The sequence below is a fragment of the Ochotona curzoniae genome, unplaced genomic scaffold (genome assembly GCF_017591425.1).
Source record: "Ochotona curzoniae isolate NIBS_2020 unplaced genomic scaffold, NIBS_Ocur_1.0 contig_832, whole genome shotgun sequence".
Classification (NCBI taxonomy): Eukaryota; Metazoa; Chordata; class Mammalia; order Lagomorpha; family Ochotonidae; genus Ochotona; species Ochotona curzoniae.
The window spans coordinates 4,236,907-4,258,791 of record NW_024466580.1 but is presented as its reverse complement, the minus strand read 5'-3'; the positions used below and the strand labels follow the sequence as shown (position 1 = coordinate 4,258,791).

The 21,885-nt window shown below is 40.9% G+C and overlaps 1 protein-coding gene across 5 annotated transcripts in view; it reads right to left on the bottom strand.

The window, feature by feature from the left end:
• Positions 1 to 560: 560 nt before the first annotated feature.
• ZBTB44 (zinc finger and BTB domain containing 44) overlaps positions 561 to 21,885 on the bottom strand; it is a 70,766-nt gene continuing 49,441 nt past the window's right edge. For 2 of the 5 annotated variants that reach the window (XM_040992660.1, XM_040992659.1), the window contains exons 3-6: positions 11,534 to 11,618; positions 6,324 to 6,487; positions 4,211 to 4,511; positions 561 to 2,317 (exon numbers count right to left, since the gene is read on the bottom strand). In XM_040992660.1, coding sequence (XP_040848594.1) covers positions 2,035 to 2,317; positions 4,211 to 4,511; positions 6,324 to 6,487; positions 11,534 to 11,618 — 833 coding nt within the window. In that variant the 3' untranslated portion in view covers positions 561 to 2,034. The remainder of the gene's footprint in view (positions 2,318 to 4,210; positions 4,512 to 6,323; positions 6,488 to 11,533; positions 11,619 to 21,885) is intronic. The other 3 variants (XM_040992661.1, XM_040992662.1, XM_040992663.1) reach the window with 3 other exon arrangements.

The following is a 21,885-nucleotide window of genomic DNA, read 5'->3' as shown; positions in this document are numbered from 1 at the left end:
CTATCACCGATAAGGACCTAAGGTTTGTGTTTGGGAGATGTGTTAAGAACATGATCAGAACAGCTCAGAGCTGCCAGGCCGCGCAGCGTTCCCCCAGGCGCACACTCCTCGGGACAGGAGACCGGCTGTGACATCCTCAAACAGTAAACCTTGCCAAACTCACACACCTCCTTGTTCTTAAAAAGAAACAGAAACAAAAACAAGAACAAACCTCTTGGAACTAAGAGCAATAATGATTCTTAAGCATACAACTGACCTATTTGTCATGCCAACTAAGGATTTTACTTCCCAGTTGAGACACAGCAGTGCCAAAATAAGTATCGTAGTGTGTTGAGAATAGCTCAGCCCTGGTGTCCAAGAAGTACAGGTGGTAGAAGCCCATCACCACACTGACTCAGCACACATCCATGTTGAGGAGGAAATGGGTAAGAAACAGGTTCACGACTCATCTGAATAACTGCGGAGGACAGCAGACTAGGCAGAGATACAAAGAACCCTAACGTAAGATTTCTTTTTCAATGAGCTTACTTTTGCTTATTTTAAAATTTTTGGTGAAAAAAAAAAGCCTAAATTACATAATCAATGAAAAGAAAAAAATGAAGAAAGTCACTATAAAGAACAGCATTTTGTTTCTCTTCCCTAACCTAATCTAATGCTTTGCTTTCTTGATTATTAAGCTTTGGGTACATATACAGAACAAACGTGATTCAAATATCTACTCACGAACTCACTCATATTTAGGATTGGGGCAGAGATGCTTTAATAGCATCCGATGAAAAATATGCTTCAATCCAGAGCATCTGGTAAACTTTAGCTAGAAAATCAGGAAGTTTCCTTTTTTGCCAGCAAAAAAAAAAAAAATCGATACCCATTAATTTAGTTTTTAGTTGTTAGTATAAATAATTTTCTTCTTTCCCAGAATGATGAGTCATAGATATTCATTTTATAGCTTTTTCTTATCTTTTACATTATTGCTTACATTCTGTAAAAACTATAATAACTGCTTTTAACAAACTTGGCAATGTCTAAAAATATTTTGGAACAAGGACAATATGTCACGGTCATATGGGATTTTGTAAACAATCTTAGTTAAGAATGTAGCTCAACAGAGAATCATCTTGTTCAAAAAACACATTAAAAACATCCCTGCCAATACATAAGCCTATATATAAAATATAGAATATCTCCAATATTTTTACTTTATATGGTAGCAGTCAGTATAGTAAGGGAAAGTATTGATGATGGGGCAAGGGGAAAACTGATTTGGATGGTGATCCATTTAGTCAGGCAATAACATTCAAACACCAGAAGAGTATTAGTTTTAGTCAGCAAAGCAGGAATAGAACAGTTCCTGTGAAGCTGGGCTTTACCTACTTCACCCTCCAGTCCTGGCCATTTCATCCACAGCTTGACTACATGCAGGCACGATTCTCTGCCATTTGAGTGACACAGTAAGAGTGTAACGAATGCCTTCTCTATCCTATTACCAACCTTTCATCATAAAAAATACAACAGAACTGACAAAGATTTAACAAAAGAGTATGCTGGATTTCAGAAGTATTTATCCTAATAATTTTAAAGACAGCTTACCATAAATACTTCGAAATCATCAGGCTTTACAAAATATTGTGCAGCATCCTGTGTGTAGGAGTAAACATCTACTCAGGCCATTTGTCAGTTTAGTAATTTGTTTCTCATATGCCCTTTCATCTCGGAAGGTTAATGATCATCTCATTTTTCCTGTACCTAATGGTCTACCATTACCCTACTTCTAACAATGGAAGAAGACAGTGGTATATTTTGTAAAGTCAACCGCTTTTCTGAAGTATCATAGTTTCTACTGTATTCCAACATTATGTTATAGTGTACTTACAGAAACAATCTCAGTTATGAAAAATATCAGTTGTAGGGCTTACAAAGTAAAAAGGGAAATTCTTCCCAAATTCTATTTTTGTTGAAAAAATTAAATTAAATGTACAAGACCAAGCACAGGCACTTTCCAAAAACCAAAAAAAATGAAGCCAAGTCACAAAATTATTCAATAGTTATAGAAGACAGCTCTGATTTTGGGGGGTCATCTCTGGTTGCCTCAGAACAAGTACTGGTCTTTGGCTGCTCTGGCACCTCTTCCTCCTTTTCTGCCAGCCCATCGAGAGACCCCAAGGGGAAAGTGCTTTCGCAGTTCTGGGTGGAGGAGACCTGTGAAATTACAGGCATTTGAACAGAGGAGTTGCTTTCAAAACCGTGGTCTCCAAGATCATACTGAACAAGGGTTTCTTCTTGCTCCTGGTTTAAGTAGTCCGGTACTAGGAAATCACTAGATAAAAGGCAAAAGATGAAATACAGAGTTACTTTTAAACCATTAACAGATAAACTACAATAAAAAGGTCTGAACTGCAAAACAAGATTGGGATTTTAAATTTCACTAATTCTTCAATGAAGAGAAAACTCAGCAAACTTCAACTTACAAATTTTCCTAAACATGAACTAAAGCCAGTCATAAACACAAGGGTCTCAGCCCCCTAGGACCAAGGCGTAATGCTAATTCCTACTTTCAGTGTTTCTTTGAATACCTACATATCCGTTCTTCTGTGTAGAGGAGTTTTCTCTCTATGAAACACGTGTTAGCAGCATGCTCACTTCAGTCATCTGAATAACTAAATGCTTAACATCCCTTGGATTACACACTAGAAAGTATGTAAACCCTGCTTCATAGTACTAACTTGATGTATGTTAAATAATCAAGTCCTTACCCAAGAATGACTTTATATAACACCTACAACAGAAAGTTGAGAAATATGGAAAAATGACTGATGTGTCCTGCTATCTCATCTGGTAAATTAAAATAAAATAATTATAAACTTCCTTTGAATAAGAATTTGGAAATGAACGCCTTGAGATTAGTTATGTTGGTTTTATTTTTGATCCTAATAGGAAGCATGGGCAGTAAAATACACCAACAATTTGAGAACAATTTGAGAGAATATGTTCTCTGTGTGGTGATATGAGAAAAAAAGTTATTTTTTTAATAATTTTCTTAAAATGTCTATAAGAATTTTTGGAGAGTTAAAACAATAAATTTTAGAGTGATGGTTATTAATAAAAACAATCTGATAATCTGCCAAAGAATTAAAAATGTCTTATGTAATATATCCTACAATGTCTTCTGGTGTTGGAGAAAGGAGTGGGACATACAGGACACTAAACAGGGCACATAAAGATAACAGAAATGGTTAACTGGAATCTATTTTAACCAGCCGCAAGCCCTGTTTACTACAATATGTAACTGAGGTTCAGTAATATGACAACCACACACTCAGAATTAGATGTGATCACATTAAACAAAATGAATGCATGGTCTGCAGGGAAAAAAAAATCTATGCAGAAATAATTTACAATTTATTGAAAAATAAGGTTTTAAAAATAAAAGCAACTTACAGCATAAAGATTCCATTTTTTTAAGTAACCAAAAATTCCTACAGAAGTACAATTCATATAAAATATTTAAAAAAAAAAGACAACAGAATTTTTTAAATCTAGGATCCTTAGAGCCCATCTTGTTGAAAGCTTACACTTTATCTTTCTCTCAGGTCAAGCTTCTTCCTCTGTAAAGTGACATGCTCACTCAACAGCAGTTAGTGGTGGAGCTACACCTAGAACCTGATCTCCTTGGTCACCCTATAAATCAGAAAGGCAACTCTATTATAAACTATTAATATCAAAAGCATGAAGCTCTAAACTGAATATAGGAAAAAAATGTTTGATCTGAGCAATCATATCCATTATAGTAGCACCTGTAGTTTCTTAAAGGAAAATTCTTCATATAGAAAAAAAAAAAAGAACTGGTTGAGATTTTTAGCCACATTCAGAGTATTCAGTATTATTAAGTATTATCTGACATGGTATACTAGCCAATGAGATCTATTTATCTGCTACAGAATTATTTAACAGTATATTTTTTTAAAAATCAAGAGGATAGTCTAGATAGCCTAGTTTTGTAAGAAATACTTTTAATACCAGCTCTAAAATATTTGTAATTTTATATTCTTAGATTCAGCAAAGCTATCAAATTAGAATACGGATCGTGGGATTTTAAAATAATGATTGGCTAGCTGGCAACCTGATTAAAAAACCGCAGCAGGCTGCCCTAAAAGCAGGAAGAGAGTTTAGAAAGCAGTTTTCCTGGTTGGGTTCTCGTTGTGCACCTCACCTGCTCTGGAAGTAGTTTGCTAGCTCTGATGCTTCATGGTTCAGACTCCTCAGGTGCACGATTAAATTTCCAGAGTTGGTGAACATGGCGCCACATGTTTTGCACTCGTAAATCCGAGGCTTGCGGATAATGTGCCGGGAAACCCTCATGTGGTGTTTATATTCCCCGAAGGAAGTGAAAGTGGCACTACATATCTGGCACCGGAAACAGCGTTTACCTTCATGCTTTAGGCGATGCATCTTTAGCGAGTAAGCCCTGGTGAACTTTTTCCCACAGCGGTCACACTGAAATGGTTTAATTCCTATAAAATAAAGCAAAAACAAAGTTATCTAAAAACAAAATCAACTCAAGTGCCATAAATCTCACAAATTTCCCAACTATAATTCAGTAGTAATAATCGAAGACAAAAATTACCAGCAAAATCTATTCTAAATCATCTGTTTTACAGACTTTGAAACAAATGTAAACAGTATTTAGAGCCAAAGCCACCATGTAAAATCATGTGCTATTTCATTTCATTAAAGTAACAGGTTCATACTGAAAAGGCGTAAAAAATGATTACCACCTCCTGTCCACTCCTCCTCTCAAGGAGAAATGTGAGGGAAAAAGTAAAATTCTAACACCTCCTCAATGTTGTGATCATGATATTATTTGATGAACTGGTTCTTGGGGTATTTAGTGTAATACTGATACAAAATTAGTGCATTACAAGGTATACTCATGGGCTCCTTAAATTCATTATCAAAGTTTTTTTGTAAAACAAAATTAAGACCCCGACAAACCTATGTAACCTATGTGTTTAAGAGCCACCGGAAATTGCTGCGAGGACAGAGAGCGCGAGCCTATCCTCAGAACGGGAAAATGAGACGCGACAGCTGAACACAGCAGCAAGAATCTGTTTCTCATTAGGTCAGGGTTATACCCACAAGTATGTGTCACCTCTGTTTCAAATTTGTTCTATCAAAAAATTTATCAAAATCTTTTTCACTAAAAACAAAAACAAGAAACCTCAAAACTGACTAATTAGGGAACAGAGAAATTTAGGAGACAACTGCAATGACAGTAAAACATTTTGAAAATTAATTTTTATTTCAAGAAGTTACCAAGAACACCAGTTGATGTTCTTGTCATCTCACTTGCTTGACCATGTGTTCGTGCTTCTCTGTCTCACTCAGTATTTTAATTTACATGTCACCTCTAAATGTTTTAATATTTTGCATAGCGTTAATGCAAATAATGGCATTTAAAATTTACTGGGGATGGTACTGTGGTGTAGCACGTACAGCTGCCACCTGTGACACTGGAAACCTTTACGGGCATGTGCTGAAGTCCCACCTGGGAAAGCACAGAAAGACGGCTCAAATCCTTGGGCCCCTGCTCTCACATGGGAGCTAGGGAAGAAGCTTCCTGGCTCCAGCCCAGCCCAGCTCTGGCTGCTATGTTCATTTGGGGAATGAACCAGCAGGTGGAAGATCTCTCTCTGACTTTCCCTGCCCACTTTCCCCATCCATGACTTTTTCAAACAATCAGTGAATTTTTTTTTTTAATTTCGGGGTCACCAGGATTAGAACTGGTACCCATATGGGATTCTGAGTGTACAAGGCGAGGACTTTAGCCAGGCCCAGTGAGTAAAAAAATCTTTATTTGACAGAAACACATGCAGAGAGAAAGCTCCCATCTGCTCGCTCACTTCTTGAACACTGCTGGGAGCAGTGGATACAACCCGCGTCTTCCATGTAGGTGGCAGGAATCCAAGCAGCCCATCAAATGCTGCTTCCTAGGGTCTGTACCAGCAAAAAGTTGGAGTGGAATGGAGCCGGTAATGGAAGCCAGACACTGCAGTACGGGATCCAGGAAGCAGAGCCAGCAGCTCACCAGTAGGTCAAATACTCACCACCCCACCTAAGTTTAATCAGAAAACTTATGCCTATGTCCAATGTATTAAGCAAAGTTTCTGACTATTCCAATTAATCAACAGACCTAAGTTAATCTGCTCATATTTGACTATATGTTTTTTATTTTAAACCCCAAACTACCTGTTCTCTATTCTAACTAGGATCCAAAAGAAAATGTTTTAAAGTGCTCACTTGTGTAACAGGGAAGATAACATTACCTGAGTGGATGAGCATGTGCTGTTTTAGGTTCTGAATACGGGTGAATCGCACCCCACAGGTTGGACACTGAAAAGGTCTGTCTGGACCATTTGGACTTGGTCGTTCTGTACTGCTGGTAGAAGGAGCAATGTAGAGTTGGTAGGGATACTGAACATTTTCCAATCTAAAAAACAGACCAAAGAAGGCAACCAGGCTCTGATTTTTAAGTTGAATAAATATTTTTGCAGGTAAGTGCTATATGAACTAAAGAAAAAACACTTAAAAGACTTTTTAAAATAGCTTAACTGTCAGATTACACAAATCCTGTATTTAGCAACAAAAAGAATGCAGCTGGAGACCATTACTTTTAATGAAATAGGCCAGATCCCAAAAGACAAATATCATGTTTTCTTTAATTTGTGATAGCTTATACATGAAATACAAGAAGTAACGTATGCGAATGAAATCGACACCAGGAGATCTGACTACTGTTTACAGCCTTTGTCTACACTCCTGTAGAATAGTGGTCTTTCTACTTCCTGAACTTTTTAGTGGAGGATTATACCTGTGACTACAAAGTAAATTAAAAGTATGCTACTACAAAAACTCAAAGAAAAAATAGAGGAAGAAAGAAGAATGGAAATAGGGAGGGTAATATCATCATGAGCTTACACTATGAAAATGAAATCTGCTGTTATGTAAATAAAACAAAAAATGCTACTGCATAACAAGTGCAGACTTTTTAACGAAGTATGAATATTTACCACAGACCCTCGTCAGTGTAAGTCTGATGAGGATCTGAATTCAGAAGTCTCTTTAGCTCTACACCCCTCTGTCCTGCCTGCTAAAAGCACAATGACAGGATTCAGTTAGCCACATGTATAAACCTCTACACGTGCTATCTTCAGAGTAAGTCTAAACTCCTTTGGAAGGCCTGCAAAAGCACTTACAACCAGAGACCTCTGTCTTTCCAGCCTGTCTCACAGCCTAGGCCAAACAAGCCCTCCAATGTGCCATAATCTCTATCAACACTGTAATTATGTGTATTTAACTTTGTTGCCTACCTTCTTCCACTAGGTAATGCACATTTTATGAAATGTAGCTTAGAAGTCAGACTGTCCTCTGGGAAGCCTTCTTTGACTCATTTGTTGCTTCTGTAGTGGCCTTCCTATACAGACCACAAATGAGAACTCCCTGTGGATTGTTTAGGATTCCCTATTTATTGCTCTATTTCTCCTTCTCTTCCTCCCTTAAAGAAAACTGAATCCCTAGAAAGGACTTCATGTCTCCTCTTTCTCCCAATTATTCAGTATAGCATTTAATAAACTTCCGAAGGGACTGGCACGATGGCATTTTAGGTTAAACCCCCATCTATGGTGCCAGCATCCCATATGGGTACCAGTTTGAATCCCAGCTACTCTACCTCTGATCTACCTACATGCTAATGTGCCTGGGAAAGCAGTGCAAGATGGCCCAAGTCTTTGATTCCTGTACCCACTTGGGATTCCTGAAAGCAGCTGTCTCTAGGCTTTCAACTGGCCTAGCTCTGACCATTGTGGAGATTTGGGAACTGAACCAGTGCATGGAAATCTGTCCCTCTGTACATGCGCCTTTCAAAAAAAATCTTTTTTTTAAAAAAAGATTTTTATTTTTATTATTTTTTTTTATTGGAAAGGCAAATATACAGAGAGGAGAGACAGAGAGGAAGATCTTCCGTCCGATGATTCACTCCCCAAGTGAGCGCAACGGCCGATGCTATGCTGATCCGAAGCCAGGAGCCTCTTCCGGGTCTCCCACGTGGGTGTAGGATCCCAAAGCTCTGGGCCGTCCTCGACTGCTTTCCCAGGCCACAGGCAGGGAGCTGGAACGGAAGCGGGGCTGCCGGGATTAGAACTGGTGCCCATATGGGATCCCGGGCGTGCAAGGCGAGGACCTTAACCACTTGCGCCACCGCGCCGGGCCCAAAAAATCTTTAAAAAGACAAAAGACCTACTAATATTTGAAGTTAAGAAATGCAGAAACACTTGTTTATGCTTTTGGTAATTCACTGAGATGATTGTGGTCTCTCAGACTTAGCTATTCATGAATAATAAACCCGGTTAGAGTCCCTTGAGTCCCTCTTGTTTGTTGACACTTGTTCCAGAGTCTCCTTAAGGAGGCACCAGTCTTTAGGAACTAAGGTCTATGCTCAGGGGTGAGAATCAACGAATCAAGACTATCAAAGCAGAAAGTTAAGTAGGAGGATCCTACTGTGATTGGGTGCTGCTTAGAAAGGCCTCCCTGTACCCAGCTGTAGACAATGGCCTAGGCTGCCTTGTACCTAGGCCAGTGTTACACAGCTGGGAGAAAAGCAGCCAACAGCTGGTGGACATTGTGGGCCTGGTTAATGTTAATTCTGTGTTAACCATACCAGGGTGCCAGCACAATTTCCCATTCTTGGGGGGAGTGGGTAGAGTTTGCACTGTGCCACCATAAATACACACTAGCTGGGACTACCCCAGTACCATTGCAGTCCCCATAAGGGCATGATGGGGATTGTGGGGAGGCACACACTGCTGGAGGCTGGGGGACTGGGGATGGGCTGGAATGGGGCTCACTGAAGCTTATTTGATATATATAAAATTATTTCTGAGGGTTTCCATGGACTGGGTCATTGAACATTCAGATAACTGAGGAGGCTGAGATGGGCTGGATCAGAAGGAGTAATCTGGAGAGCCTCCCTGGGTCAGGCCAAAGCCACGATCTGCATGCACAAGGGGCTGGGGCCAGGCTAAGCTGTAGTACTTGTAGGCACTTGTAAGAGCCATGTCTAGAGGCAGGTTTGGTAGTTCTTTGTGGTCAGGCCAGGCTGCACAGAAGGGTGGGGCACAGAAGGGTGGGGTCTAGTAGCAGACCTGAGGGGTACACAGGGGCTCCCTTATTAGGCTGCAACACTTATTGATACGACTAGGTGTTGAGTATGGGGCAGGCTGAGTCATGCTGTACCAGCTGCAGTGGCTAGACCTGGGCATGGGCCTGGTTGGAGTTCTTGGAGCTCGCCCTGACTAGGCCTCAGCACCCACTGGAACAACTGAGGCTGGATCTGGGAGTCAACTTATTAAGGGATCCTCAGGAATCTCCCTGACCAGGCTGCAGCACCCATAGATACAAGTAAGTACTGGGTCTTGGAGTGGCTGGACCAGGTTGTAGCACCTTCTGGTGTGTGAGAGGTAGGCTGGGCCAGGATATAGTACCTGGCAGTTCACCCAGGAACCAGGCCTGGGTGCTGACTGTGCCAGGCTGGGCTACAGCACGTGCTGGTGCACACAGGCTGAGCCAAGTTATGGTGGGCTGCAGCACTAACATACTGTCTCTCTGTCACACTGCCTTTTTTATTGGAAAGGTAAACATATAGAGAAGGAGACACAGAAAGATCTTCTATCCGCTGGTTCACTTCCCAAGTGGCTGCTAGAGCCAGAGTCGAGTTGATCAAAAGCTGGGAGCCAGGAGTTATTTCTGGGTCTTCCACGTGGGTATGCAGGGTCTCAAGGTCCCAAGGTCCCAAGGCCGTGGGCCATCCTCTACTGATTTCCCAGGCCTGGGGTTCTTGAGGGTCACCCTGAACAGGCTGCAGTATCCGCTGGTGTACGCAAGTCTGGGCTTGGGGGTGGGCTGGGCCAGGCCAAACTGCAGTACGCACTGGCATATTTGAGAGCTAGATCTGGGATCCAATCAGTAGGGTTTTAGGAGTTAGCCTGATGGTTCCATTCCACCAAACCCCAACCTCAGGGAATACCACATGGATATCTGGTCTGGCCTCTGAGCACTTGTTGTGGGACAGAGCCGCCCCTGTTGCTAACTGCATGTAAGGAGAGACAACATAATGGAATACACACAAGACAGGACAATTGTCTTCCGATTCAATGGAAGACCTTGGTGCCTCACCAAAAGAGAGAAGGAGCAGGTTGAACAATGCTACAAGGCCAAAGTCTCCATCAAGTATCTAAGACTATGGACATACCAAAATATATACAGACAGCTGACAAGCATGGGAAGTGGTATCTCACACACAGTGCAATGAAGCCACCAAAACTATCTCAGAACAATCAAGACTATTCAAGTAGCACTTTCAAGACCTTCCTTCTTCCATCAGGGTCCCTGGGACAAATTCAGGGGTCCTTCTCTGTCCCCCGGCACTGATGTGATCTGGCATCAAGGAGTAGTGCACCATCTCTCCCACCCCCTGCAGTCATAGGAGGGAAGACCAGGTGTTTCCCACACCGCTCCCCTCACCACCCCTCCCAGAGACCTGCATGGGTCTATAATCCCCTCACCTATGTTAAGACACTTAAAAACAAACAAACAAACACAAACACACAAACAAAAAAAGCCTCCTTGCCAACTGGCACTACTGTAGTGATTTGAAGGTCAAAAAGGAGCCAACAATGTGAAAGGGAAGAAGTATGTGAAGCAAAAGCCCTTATGTGACAAAAAACAAAACAGAAAGCAACATGTAAATAAGTGTGGTTGTGTTCTAATTAACACTTTAAATTACAAACAGGATGGTGGAGGTTTTAGCTTAGTGGCTAAAGTCCTTGCCTCAAATGTGCCAGGATTCCATATGGGTGTCGGGTCTAATCCCGGCTTCCTATCCAGCTCCCTGCTTGTTGCCTGAGAGAGCAGTTGAGAACAGCCCAAAGCTTTGGGACGCTGCACCACGTGGGAGACCTTGGAAGAGGCTCTGGGCTCCTGGCTTTGGATCAGGTCAGCTCCAGCCGTTGCGGCCACTTGGGGAGTGAATTAGGAGATGGAAAATTATCTTATCTGTCTCTCCTCCTTTCTGTACATCTGACTGTCCAATAAAAATAAATCTTAAAAAAACAAAAACAAAATCCTCAAATAGATGGTGGGCTGGGATTCACCTATAGCACCCAGCCTGTCAACATAGACTACAGTTGTGATCGCTTCTCGGCCTTTTGGCTAGGATCATGTGTAAAAAGTTAAAGTTGTGCTATTACATGTGCTGTCGTATTACGCGTGTATTACAAAAACCACTGGATACGAATTTAAAAAAATATTTGCAATTAAGTAAACTTATCAAATTTATAATAATGGTGATGCTAACTCATTATCTGAAAAGCATACTCAAGTGAGGTCCCAATAAATTTCTTACACCATTACCACAGAAATGCTAGAAATTTAGATTTGTAAACAAAATTTTTCCAAGACTATATGCTATGTTAGTACTAACCGATCGTCGTCATCCACGTGGGCATTCGTGCTAGAAGTGCTCTGAAGTGTTGGTAATCCTTCAGTAACACCTTCATCTACAGAGCCTGTGAATCCGAGAAAGAAAGGACAGCCAAGACGTTAACTGCAAGTCATACATTCAAGCTTCTATGGAGTTCATATTCTGAACTATTAATCAAAAAGTGGTATTCTATGTTTTAAATCAAATATGTATGTGACTTAAAATATGTAAGATAACAGTCATGTTAACATCTTACTTTTTTTTAATATGATACACATTCCAGAAATCTAGCAGAGCAGTCCAAATGTAAACGAAGCGAAAATCCACACAATATGAAACAGTTAACAACCACTTCGGGAAACATGAGCATTACTGCACACACAACTTAGTGTTGTGCTTTGATGTGGCATTTATAAGACAAAGTGACCATCTCCCCATTCACTCTTCCCTGACCAAGTGATTTGTTCAAACATGTCCCTACACTAGGAACTGTTTTTTTTTGTTGCAACAAAGCAGGCACACTCCAGGGCTGCCACGGTACTACACAAAGTGGCAGGGCTGAGTAGCTGTGGACGTGATCACTGATCACCACATGGGGCAGTTCGCCAAGTAGTTACTACCTGGCCTTCAAAGGAAAGCTTGCCAACAACTGTCACAATGTATAAAGTATAGTGCAGTTTATATACATTGGGTCATACAGTATGCACCTGTCTTCTTTCTTTCCTTAACATCACAGACTCACTCACATTGGCACATTGAACAAGTTTATCTGTACTGAGGCATTTATTCATTTCATCTCTGATGGACACTTTCAGGCTATTACAAATAGTGTTGCTGTGAACATTCCTGTACAAATAACAACATACATAGGTGCAAGTTTTTCTCTGGAGCACATGCTTAGAAATGGATTTGCTGGGTCACAGAATGCGTGTCTCTTCGGCTTTATAAACAAACGCTTAACTCTTTTTCCAAAGTGGCTAACCGAGATCTGCATTACCGCCAGCAATTTAACAGCTGTGCTGTTCGGCATCCCAACACGTAGCATTGCTGGAATCACACAATTTTTGTCAACTTGATGGTTGTGTAGAAGTTTTATTCCCTTATTACTAATGATGTTGAATTCCATTTCATGCATTTACTAAGCTTCCTTGTCTGTGAAAAGCCTCTTCGGAGTTGTATCTTTCCATGTTATGTGGCTTGTCTTTCATGGTTTCTTTGGATAATCAACAGTTTTACAATCTGTTCCTCTAGTTTTATTTAAGGAAGGGTACTCAACCTAATGTTTAAGATGCTGCTCAGCACGCCTGCTTCCTTGAAGTGTCTGGGTCAGCTTCCTGTCGTTAGATACCCTAGGAAGCAGCAGGCGATAACTAGTCACTAGCACTTGTCACCCTTGGGGGAGACCTGGAGCAGGTTCTTGGCTTCTAACTTTGCCTAGTTCTGGCTGCTGTGGAAGCATGAACTGTGAAGCAGTGAACAGCTCCATCCTCTAATCTGCGTCAAATACAAAAGAATGTAGTTTTAAAAAGTCTTTCTAAGAAGAATCAATCATCCATTGTAAATCATGAAAATTTATGTTTGTCTTTGGAATTTAAGTCTTTAATCCACCTGGAGTTGATTTCATTAAGCTATCTTTTGATTCTCTTAGTGCCACCGACTGATCAAGTACATATAAGCACGAGTCTGTTTCCAGATTTTTTATAGTTCCATTTGCTTGTCTGTCCTTGTATTAGCTAATTTTTGGATGCCAACACTCTAAAATTCATCCCGATATCCAGGACAGCAGGTCTTCTCACTGGCTCACTTGCTCCCTGAACATTCTGGTTTTTGTTGGTCCTTTGCATTTCTGAACACACTTCTGAATCTACTTGTGAAAAAGAAGTGATAATAATCACTTTTCCCAACTTCTATTTGTTTGAAATTACACAACCTTCCCTCTCTATCCTGTTCCTCTCAACCTGAGAAATTATATACTTACCAAAGCTTAAAGTTAATCAAAACCTTTATTTCCACTAAGATACTAAAAGGTTTTTAGAGATTCATTTACTACTATTCCATTCTGCAATGTGTATGTTATTGTATGATTAAAAAAAAAGATTTATTAACTTTAAAGTAAGAGGAGATCTTCCATCCTCTGGTTCACCCCTCAGATGGCTGCAACTGCCAAGGCTGAGCCAGGCAGAAGCCAGGGGCTTCATCTGGTCTCCCACAGGGTGGCAAGAGCGCAAACAATTGGGTAAACTGTTGCTGCTTTTTCCAGGCCATCAACAGGGAGCTGTTTCTGAACTGGCACTCACATGAATTGATTTTATCTGCTATGTTACAACACTGGTCTCATGTCTGATATTTTAAAAATTTAAAAAATTTTTACTTATTTTTATTATTCTCATTTTATGATACAGTTCCATAGGCCCTGGGATTTCCCTTATCCCCTTCATAAGTCCCTCCCCCATCACTGAGTTCTCCTATATGATAACTATAACATAGTTCTTTATAAACAGTCAAATGCCCATCATAGCAGGCATGGGCAATGGCAGTGAGTTTAGAATCCTAATGTCGGGCCCGGCGCGGTGGCACAAGTGGTTAAGGTCCTCGCCTTGCAGGCCCGAGATCCCATATGGGCGCCGGTTCTAATCCTGGCAGCACCTATCCCCTTCCAGCTCCCTGCCTATGGTCCGGGAAAGCAGTCGAGGACGGCCCAAAGCTTTGGGAACCTGCACCTGCGTGGGAGACCCGGAAGAGGCTCCTGGCTTCGGAACGGCATAGCATCGGCCGTTGTGCTCACTTGGGGAGTGAATCATCGGACAGAAGATCTTCCTCTCTGTCTCTCCTCTCTGTATATTTGCCATTCCAATTAAAAAAAAATCCTAATGTCATATAGTAAACGGTTTCATTCCATCTTTGCCTGGAAGCAGAAATGCATACTACATTGTATCCTCACATCTGGATATGATAGTCTCAATTACACAGTTACGATACATCCCTTAAATGAAAAGCCACAAAACAAAATCAACAACAGGAAAATAGAAATTTACAATGCCATGAAGTTAAATTATATGCTGCTAGATGTGATAGTCTCCTTTACACAGTTACTATACATCCCCTTAATTGAAAAGCCACAAAAAAAATTACGGCAGAAAGAAAAAAAAATCACCACCATGAAGTTAAATAACATGCTACTGAATTGCTAATGTTTCGCTGAAGAATTGAAAATCTAGAACCTTCTTGAAGAAAATGTTGCCACTGTATGATCTATCAGTCACTGAAGAATTTAATCAGAAGAAAGTGCTTTGAAGGGATGAAACTAACAACAAAAAAAAATCAAAGCTCATGAGATACAGTTTCCGCTGATCTTTGTTGGTGAAATGTGCTCTTGTAGGCAACAAATAGATAGGCTTTGTTTTTTAATCCAGTCTACTAATCTATCACATTTGATTGATGAGTTTAAGCCATTTACATTCAGGGTTAATATCAATGGATAGAAATTTGGCCCTGTCATTTTAGGAATGGGTTGTTCATTGATTTAGTCTTCTGTTGTTATTTTACTGGGATGTTTTTCCTGTTTGCCTTTGGTTTTGGTGGGTGCTATTCCTCTTCTCTGTCAAGAGAACATCTTGAAGTATCCTTTGTAGGGCAGAACTGGAAGAGGCATATTCTTTTAACTTTTCTTTACTCTGGAAGAATTTTACTTCATTTCCAAAGACAAAAGAAAGTTTTGCTGAGTACATTCTCCTTGGCCCACAATTTTTTTCTTTGAGAATCTGGAATATGTCACTCCATTCTCTTCTTGCCTGTAGTTTCCTGTGAGAGGTCACCTGTGAGTTTAATTTGGCATTCCTTTATGTCAATTGACTGTTTTCACGTGCACATTTAAGGATCTTTTCCTTATGTTCAATTGAAGAGAGCTTGATGATCATGTGTCTTGGTGAAGATCACTTTCGATCAAGCCTGTTGGGAGTTTTGTGCCCCTCCTGGATGTTGTTTCCCAATTCTTTCTCTAGATTAGGGAAATTTTCCTTGATTATTTCATTAAATATATTTGTAAAACCAGTTTCTCTTTCTGTACATTCTGGGACTCCCATAAGTCATATATTTGGCCTCTTAACAGTGTCTTTCAATTCTTGAATACTTTTTCCAGCTCTGCTTTCATCGTTTTGTTTGCTTCCCCCAATGACAGGAAGTATATTCCAATTTTGAGCTTCTTTCTTCTGCCTTCTTCATTCTATTTTGGAGACTCTCCACTGTTCATAGTTTCTGATATATCAACTTTCATTTGATTCACTGCTGCTATTTTTTGTGTAACATATTCCTTAAATTCCTTGAACTCCTGCTTTATGTGCTTCTCATTGCTGATAAGAAGCTTTATAGCAAATGTTTTGAATTCTTTTTCCCCATTTTTATGTTTTCCTTGATTAACTCTGAGATTGATAAAGACTTTTGCTCCTTTGCAGGGGAGTCTTCAGTAATATTCACTGTACCTTTGTCTATTCTTTTGCTCTTGCTCATTGTACTTCTGGTTATTAGATTCTTCTCCTTGGGGCAGGTTTCTAAGCTGTGTCACCCACAGGTTTACAGCTCAATTTTATTTATTGCATTTGGTACGTGGCTTTTTGTTTGCAGTCACTTGTGCCATTCCCTCTGGCAAGTTCCAGGTCTGGGTTCTTACATTAGGTTTCCACCATGGTCTCTGTAGCCACAGCTTTTATCTCACCACTCTCCACCTCCTGTGATACGATGCTGAGGCTGCACCGCTGTCTGTACAACCTTTCTCCCACTTCCAGTTGGAGCAGTTCCCAGGGTTAGAGACAACAGGTGTCCTACATAGCTAAGTTCTTGGTGATACTGATCTTGCCAGAACCCGTTGACTGTTAGGTTTGTGGGCCACACGGACCTATTTTGACCCTTATGATGCCACAGTCCGTATTATTTTCCTGCAGGACCAGTGCAATCCACTAACTCAGTGAGTTCTAGCTGAGCTCAGTGCAAGCACAGCTCACAGTTGTCCCTGCAGTCTTTGCCACACCATACAAAATGGCGCCTAAAACGCTACTACTAGAGTTCTTCATCTGCTGGCCATCAGATCTGAGGGCTACCCAGACCTGTCTTGGGTGGAACCTGTAGGGTGCCACGTTGCTGCAGTTCACTGAGCCAGAAATGAGTTCACTCCCAGTTCAGTGCATGCAGTTCTATCCCATAGCTTTTGCCTCCTTAAACAAAATGTTGCCCGATTAAACTCTGGGCTCTGAAATCCACCCTGTTGCCACACTGCCCATCTGGGACCTGTTGCTCTGTCTCTGCTCTTGGTCAAATCAAATGGACCAGCAAGATGGGCAGATCTTTAGCTGGGTTCACCTCCCAAGCTCCCTGTGAAAGTCCCTTCCCACCTGATTGCTGGTGGAGTTCTGGCAGCCTGCTGAATGCTGCTGGAGTGTGAGTCACTGCAACACCACAGCATTGAGTCTGCTGCTTTCTTGTGTCTGTCAGGTTCCAGGTACTCCTCTGCTGTTTCTTTCTTTTCCTGTTCCCTGGAGAGTGCCCTCTTTGCTTCATACTGGTTAATATTTCTGTTTAAACTTGTCCTTACCCTATTCTGCCATCTTGGTTCTCCTCTGATATTTTGTTACGATTAACACTCATGAAATATTTTTACACCAGAAATGCTGATATTTATTCAGGTATCTGTCCCTTCCTTTGGCACTTCATAGGTTCTTGTACGAGTTCTTTCTTCTGTATTCACTTCTGCCTTAACTCCACGCTTAAGAATTTCCTTTAGCAATAATTTGTTGATGAATTCTACTATTCATCTTCAACTTGAAAGACAGAAAGGCACAGAAACAGCAGAGACAAAGAGAGAGATTTTCCAACCTGGCTGCTTTACTTCCCAAATGACCAGAACCGAGACTGGTCCAATCTTAGGTTGAAACCTACAACTATGCACAGGCCTCCCATGTGGGTGGCAGAAGCCAAAACACCTGGATTTCCCAGATGCAGGGACCTTGGCTGCCAGCCAAGCAGCTGAGATTTCAAATGCAGCTCAGATATGGGATGCCAGTCTTGTGAGTCCCTCAACTTAACTCTTGAAAGATATTTTCATCGTATATAAACATCTAGCTTGATAATTTCTTCTTAAGCACATTCAGGATGATCATGCCAGATATCTGATTTCTGATGTTAAAAAAGTCACATATTCGGGCCTGGCGCGGTGGCCTAGTGGGTAAAGTCTTCGTCTTGAAAGTGCCGGGATCCCATGAGTGCTAAATCCCGGCAGTTCCAATTCCCATCCAGCAACCAGCCTGTGGCCTGGGAAAGCAGCTGAGGATGGCCCAAAGCCTTGGGACCCTGCACCCACTTGGGAGACCTGGAGGAAGTTCCTGGCTGATTTCGGACTGGTTTAGCACTGGCCATTGCGTTTTACTTAGGGAGTGAATCACTGGAAGGAACATCTTCCTCTCTCTCTTCTCTGTATATCTGACTTTGCAATAAAAATAAATAAATCTTAAAGTATTTATTTTAAAAACTCACTTATTCCTTTGATGATAATGCCATTTTTTAGACTTTTCTATAGTTTCTTTAGGCTGTATCAAGGTTTACATTTCTTCTTATTTCTGTTTGGGATTTGCTGGTTTCTTTAATTCTAGAAAATTTTCAGCCATTTTGGCTTTTCTTTTTAGGACATCCAATAAGTTTATACTTTATCTTCCACACACTTCTGTTTCCTAGTTAGCCTCCACCATCACTTTTCTCTGCACAAGATTCAGGCAATTTTCTTTGAATTTATTCTCTGACTTCCCATTTTCTCTTGTGTTGCTAAGATGTTGATAGTTTAGTTTCAGTTTTCTGTTGTAGAATTACTTGCACCCCCATCAAAATGGCTAAGTTTTTAGTTTACTGCTTTTTGCCGTTACTGTCTAAGCCTGCTGACTCTGTTAGAGGGTGAGTGAATCTGTTCTGCACTTTTGTCTGAGAACTATGTCATTTCTTTGTGTTGTCTCACTGACTTTCCTCTACTGGTTCCTTCTGTTTTGTTTCTTTGTATTCCTTGGTTACTGTCCTTGAAGATTAGGGGACTGACCTGAGAGGCTACGATGAATGCCATCCTCTGTCAGAAAAGCTTACTGTTTGGTTTTATTGGGTGATTGTAAGCACTACCTAAAGTAAATTCACTGAAATTCCTCGGTTTTCCCAGAGTAGGCATAAGCAGAACAGAAATCTGATCACAACTTCTCAGGGATGGAGTTCCCTTCCTTTTTGATTTTACAGAGGGTCTTCTGCGCAGATAGCTTTGTTAACAGTCCTGGAAGCTTGGAGAAGGGGGACAGGTCTAAGCCTAGTGTATAGTCCTGTTAATGTGTAGAATAACTTTTCCAGGAATTCTTAACTTTCATACTCACTGGGCCTCAACATCCCTTCTTCTTGTCATTCTGGTTTGAAGAACTGGAAGTTTGCTTAGTTTTGGCAAATGTCTTACAGGTGGAACTGATAGTGTTCTGACACTATCAGTTTTCTTGTTTTGGCATTCCCCTAAAGTTGACTGGTAGTCTCTTGACCATCTTCTCAGCTTTTCAAATACTTTCAAAGAGACTTAAAAAGCCTAGAGCATGTAACCACTTGAGTGGAGCCCCTGGAGCAGGCTCCACATCTGGGATCGTGGGATGGCTGGGAGGCTGGATGTGGCTTTTCCCCTTATCTCTTCCCTTCCCCCAGACACAAGAAGGAAAAAAAGAGAATGTGATAACAATGGTCTTACCCACTTTCCTCTAGCCCTTGACCCTTTGTGCTCTAATCAACCATGTAAAGATTATCAACAAAATAAAGAGAAAAAAAAAGTCTAGAATATGTAAATAAAATAATGGATTGAACAAACTTGTCAGTTCTCACCAGATGAGGAATTTTGCCAATGTCTTTACTATTTACAAATTGTACTGCAATAAATGAGTAAATCAAGCTTTTAGTAAAAGTTATGATATATTGGGCCTGGCAGCGTGGCCTAGCAGCTAAAGTCCATGCCTTGAAAGTGTCAGGATCCCATATGGGTGCTGGTTTTAATCCCGGCAGCTCCACTTCCATCCAGCTCTCTGCTTGTAGCCTTGGAAAGCAGTCGAGGATGGCCCAAAGCCTTGGGACTCTGCACCTGTGTGGGAAACCTGAAGGAAGTTCCTGGCTCCTGGCTTCAGATCGGTGCAGCACTGGCCATTGTGGTCACTTGGGGAGCGAATCATCAGAGGACAGATCTTCCTCTTTGTCTCTCCTCCTCTCTGTATATCTAACTTTGCAATAAAAATAAATCTATGATATATTAACTTTAATAGCTGGGAATATATTATACACCTGTGAAAATATTTAATAAATTTGTTAGTGGAAACACAGGATGAAACATCTTCCTGATGGAAATTTAGAATCCAAAACTAAAGTCTTCCCTTTTGGACCAACTGAATTAGCTAAAACAAGCAATTTTTCCATTGAAGTTTTTCCCCAACCTAACCTAATCGCATTTAAGTCATCCAAAATTATTTAATCATTTGTGCTGGAAAATGTAACAGGATTATATTTTGCCCTGTTAGAATAAAGAATATTAATCCTATTTCTTGTTTATGACTCAGCGGCCATTCAGGGCACTATTACTCTGCATTTCAATCAAAGATCCACTGAGGGCCTGTCAAAGCAGGCACTCAGTTACCTCCCCGGCACCTCTACCTTCCTGGAAGCGCGCTTCCCAAGCCCTACTCCTGCTCATGCGTCTGCCCTTGGTGCGCATGCTTTGATTTCCCTTGCCATCGTATGATATGCCTTTCCTTTCTGTTCATGTACCCAAGTTGTCCTTCATCCTTCTGATTTGCTTTTACTCTAGATATGAGATGGAAAACAAGATAATGTTGCATTTTATTTCAGAAAAAAAACGTCATTTGTGTCTTCGAATTTTCATTTTTTTTCTTTCAAGAAAAAGGACTACATGCTAGACTTCAGTGTATCCTAGGATAAACACTGAAAAAGTCCCAGCATTTGGACCACTTGGTCACCATGGACATAAACATCTATTTTTCAGTATTTAGAAATTTATTCAGAATATAGGTAACATTAAAGCTCATATGCAAAGGTTTGCAAAAAACATTTGGACAGATAAGCTGATGTACGCAGGCCATGTATGTACTATTTCTAGGAGATGCAAATAAAAACATATGGCCTGGGACTGACTTTAGCATGTCAGTTTGTTTAGAAGCTGGCTGAGGGACAGGTATTTGACCTGTGGAGTGAAGGAGTGAACTCTCATTGCCTACCTGCATATTAGAGTTCAGTCACAGCTTCTTTCTTGATTCTAGTCTCTGTTACTGCATGCCAGGGGAGGCAGCAAGTAATGGTTCAAGAAGTTCGGACCCTCTCAATCAAGTGCCAGACTGAGACCTAGATTAAGCTCCTGCTCCCCGGCTCTAGCCTGGCTCAACTTCAGTCACTGCAAGCATCTAGGGAGTGAATTATCTATCCACGTTTACATCTCTCAAATTAAGAGACAAAAGAAAAAAAAAGTTAGGATTTAAATGGAGTACAATGGATAGGTGTGGCAGTGTAGCATGCTAATCCTCTCCCTTACAGCACCAGCATCCATATGGGTGCTAATTCATGTCCTGGTTGCTTCACTTCTGATCCAGCTCTCTGTTTATGGCCTGGGAAATCAGTGGCTGGCGGCTCAGGTCTTTCGGCCCCTACACCCGCACAGGGGTCCTGGGGCACAGGGGTCCTGGGGCAGGCTCCAGGACGCGCTCAGCCATCTGGGGAATGTAGCAGCAGAGAGAGGATCTCTATCTCTTCTCTCCTACTCTCTGTAAGTCTGCCTTTCCAATGAAAAATAAAACATTAAAAAAAAGCCACTGTTGCTCTAAAAAATAAAGTATTAGATGTATGTAAAACAAAACACTCATTTTGTGTGCCTTTTAACCTGCCAACTCAGGGGGATAATGAACATACGAACATTAAAACAAAGGCACCATTCCCTCTCTCAGGGATACTAAATGCACCAAAAGCTAAAACTTAAAAATCACTCTAAGCTAAACAAAAGGTCAAAGTCCAACACACATGTAGAGTTCTACTCATACCATGGAGAGTGCAGAGTGAAATAATTACATTGTTATGCAATGATTAGCAAAGTAATAACTCTATATAAACTTTCCCCCATAAATGTTTTCTGCAATGATGATAATGTAACAATACAGATTAAAATTTCAACTGAACTGACTCAGCAACGTGACAGTCAAATGATATTTCTAGAGGTGACACTCTCACGTTTCTTAGATTCTTATTTCTCTCTTTTGTAATTCATTTCAAAGTCAGTTCCACAGAGGAGTCACAGAGCATGTTTG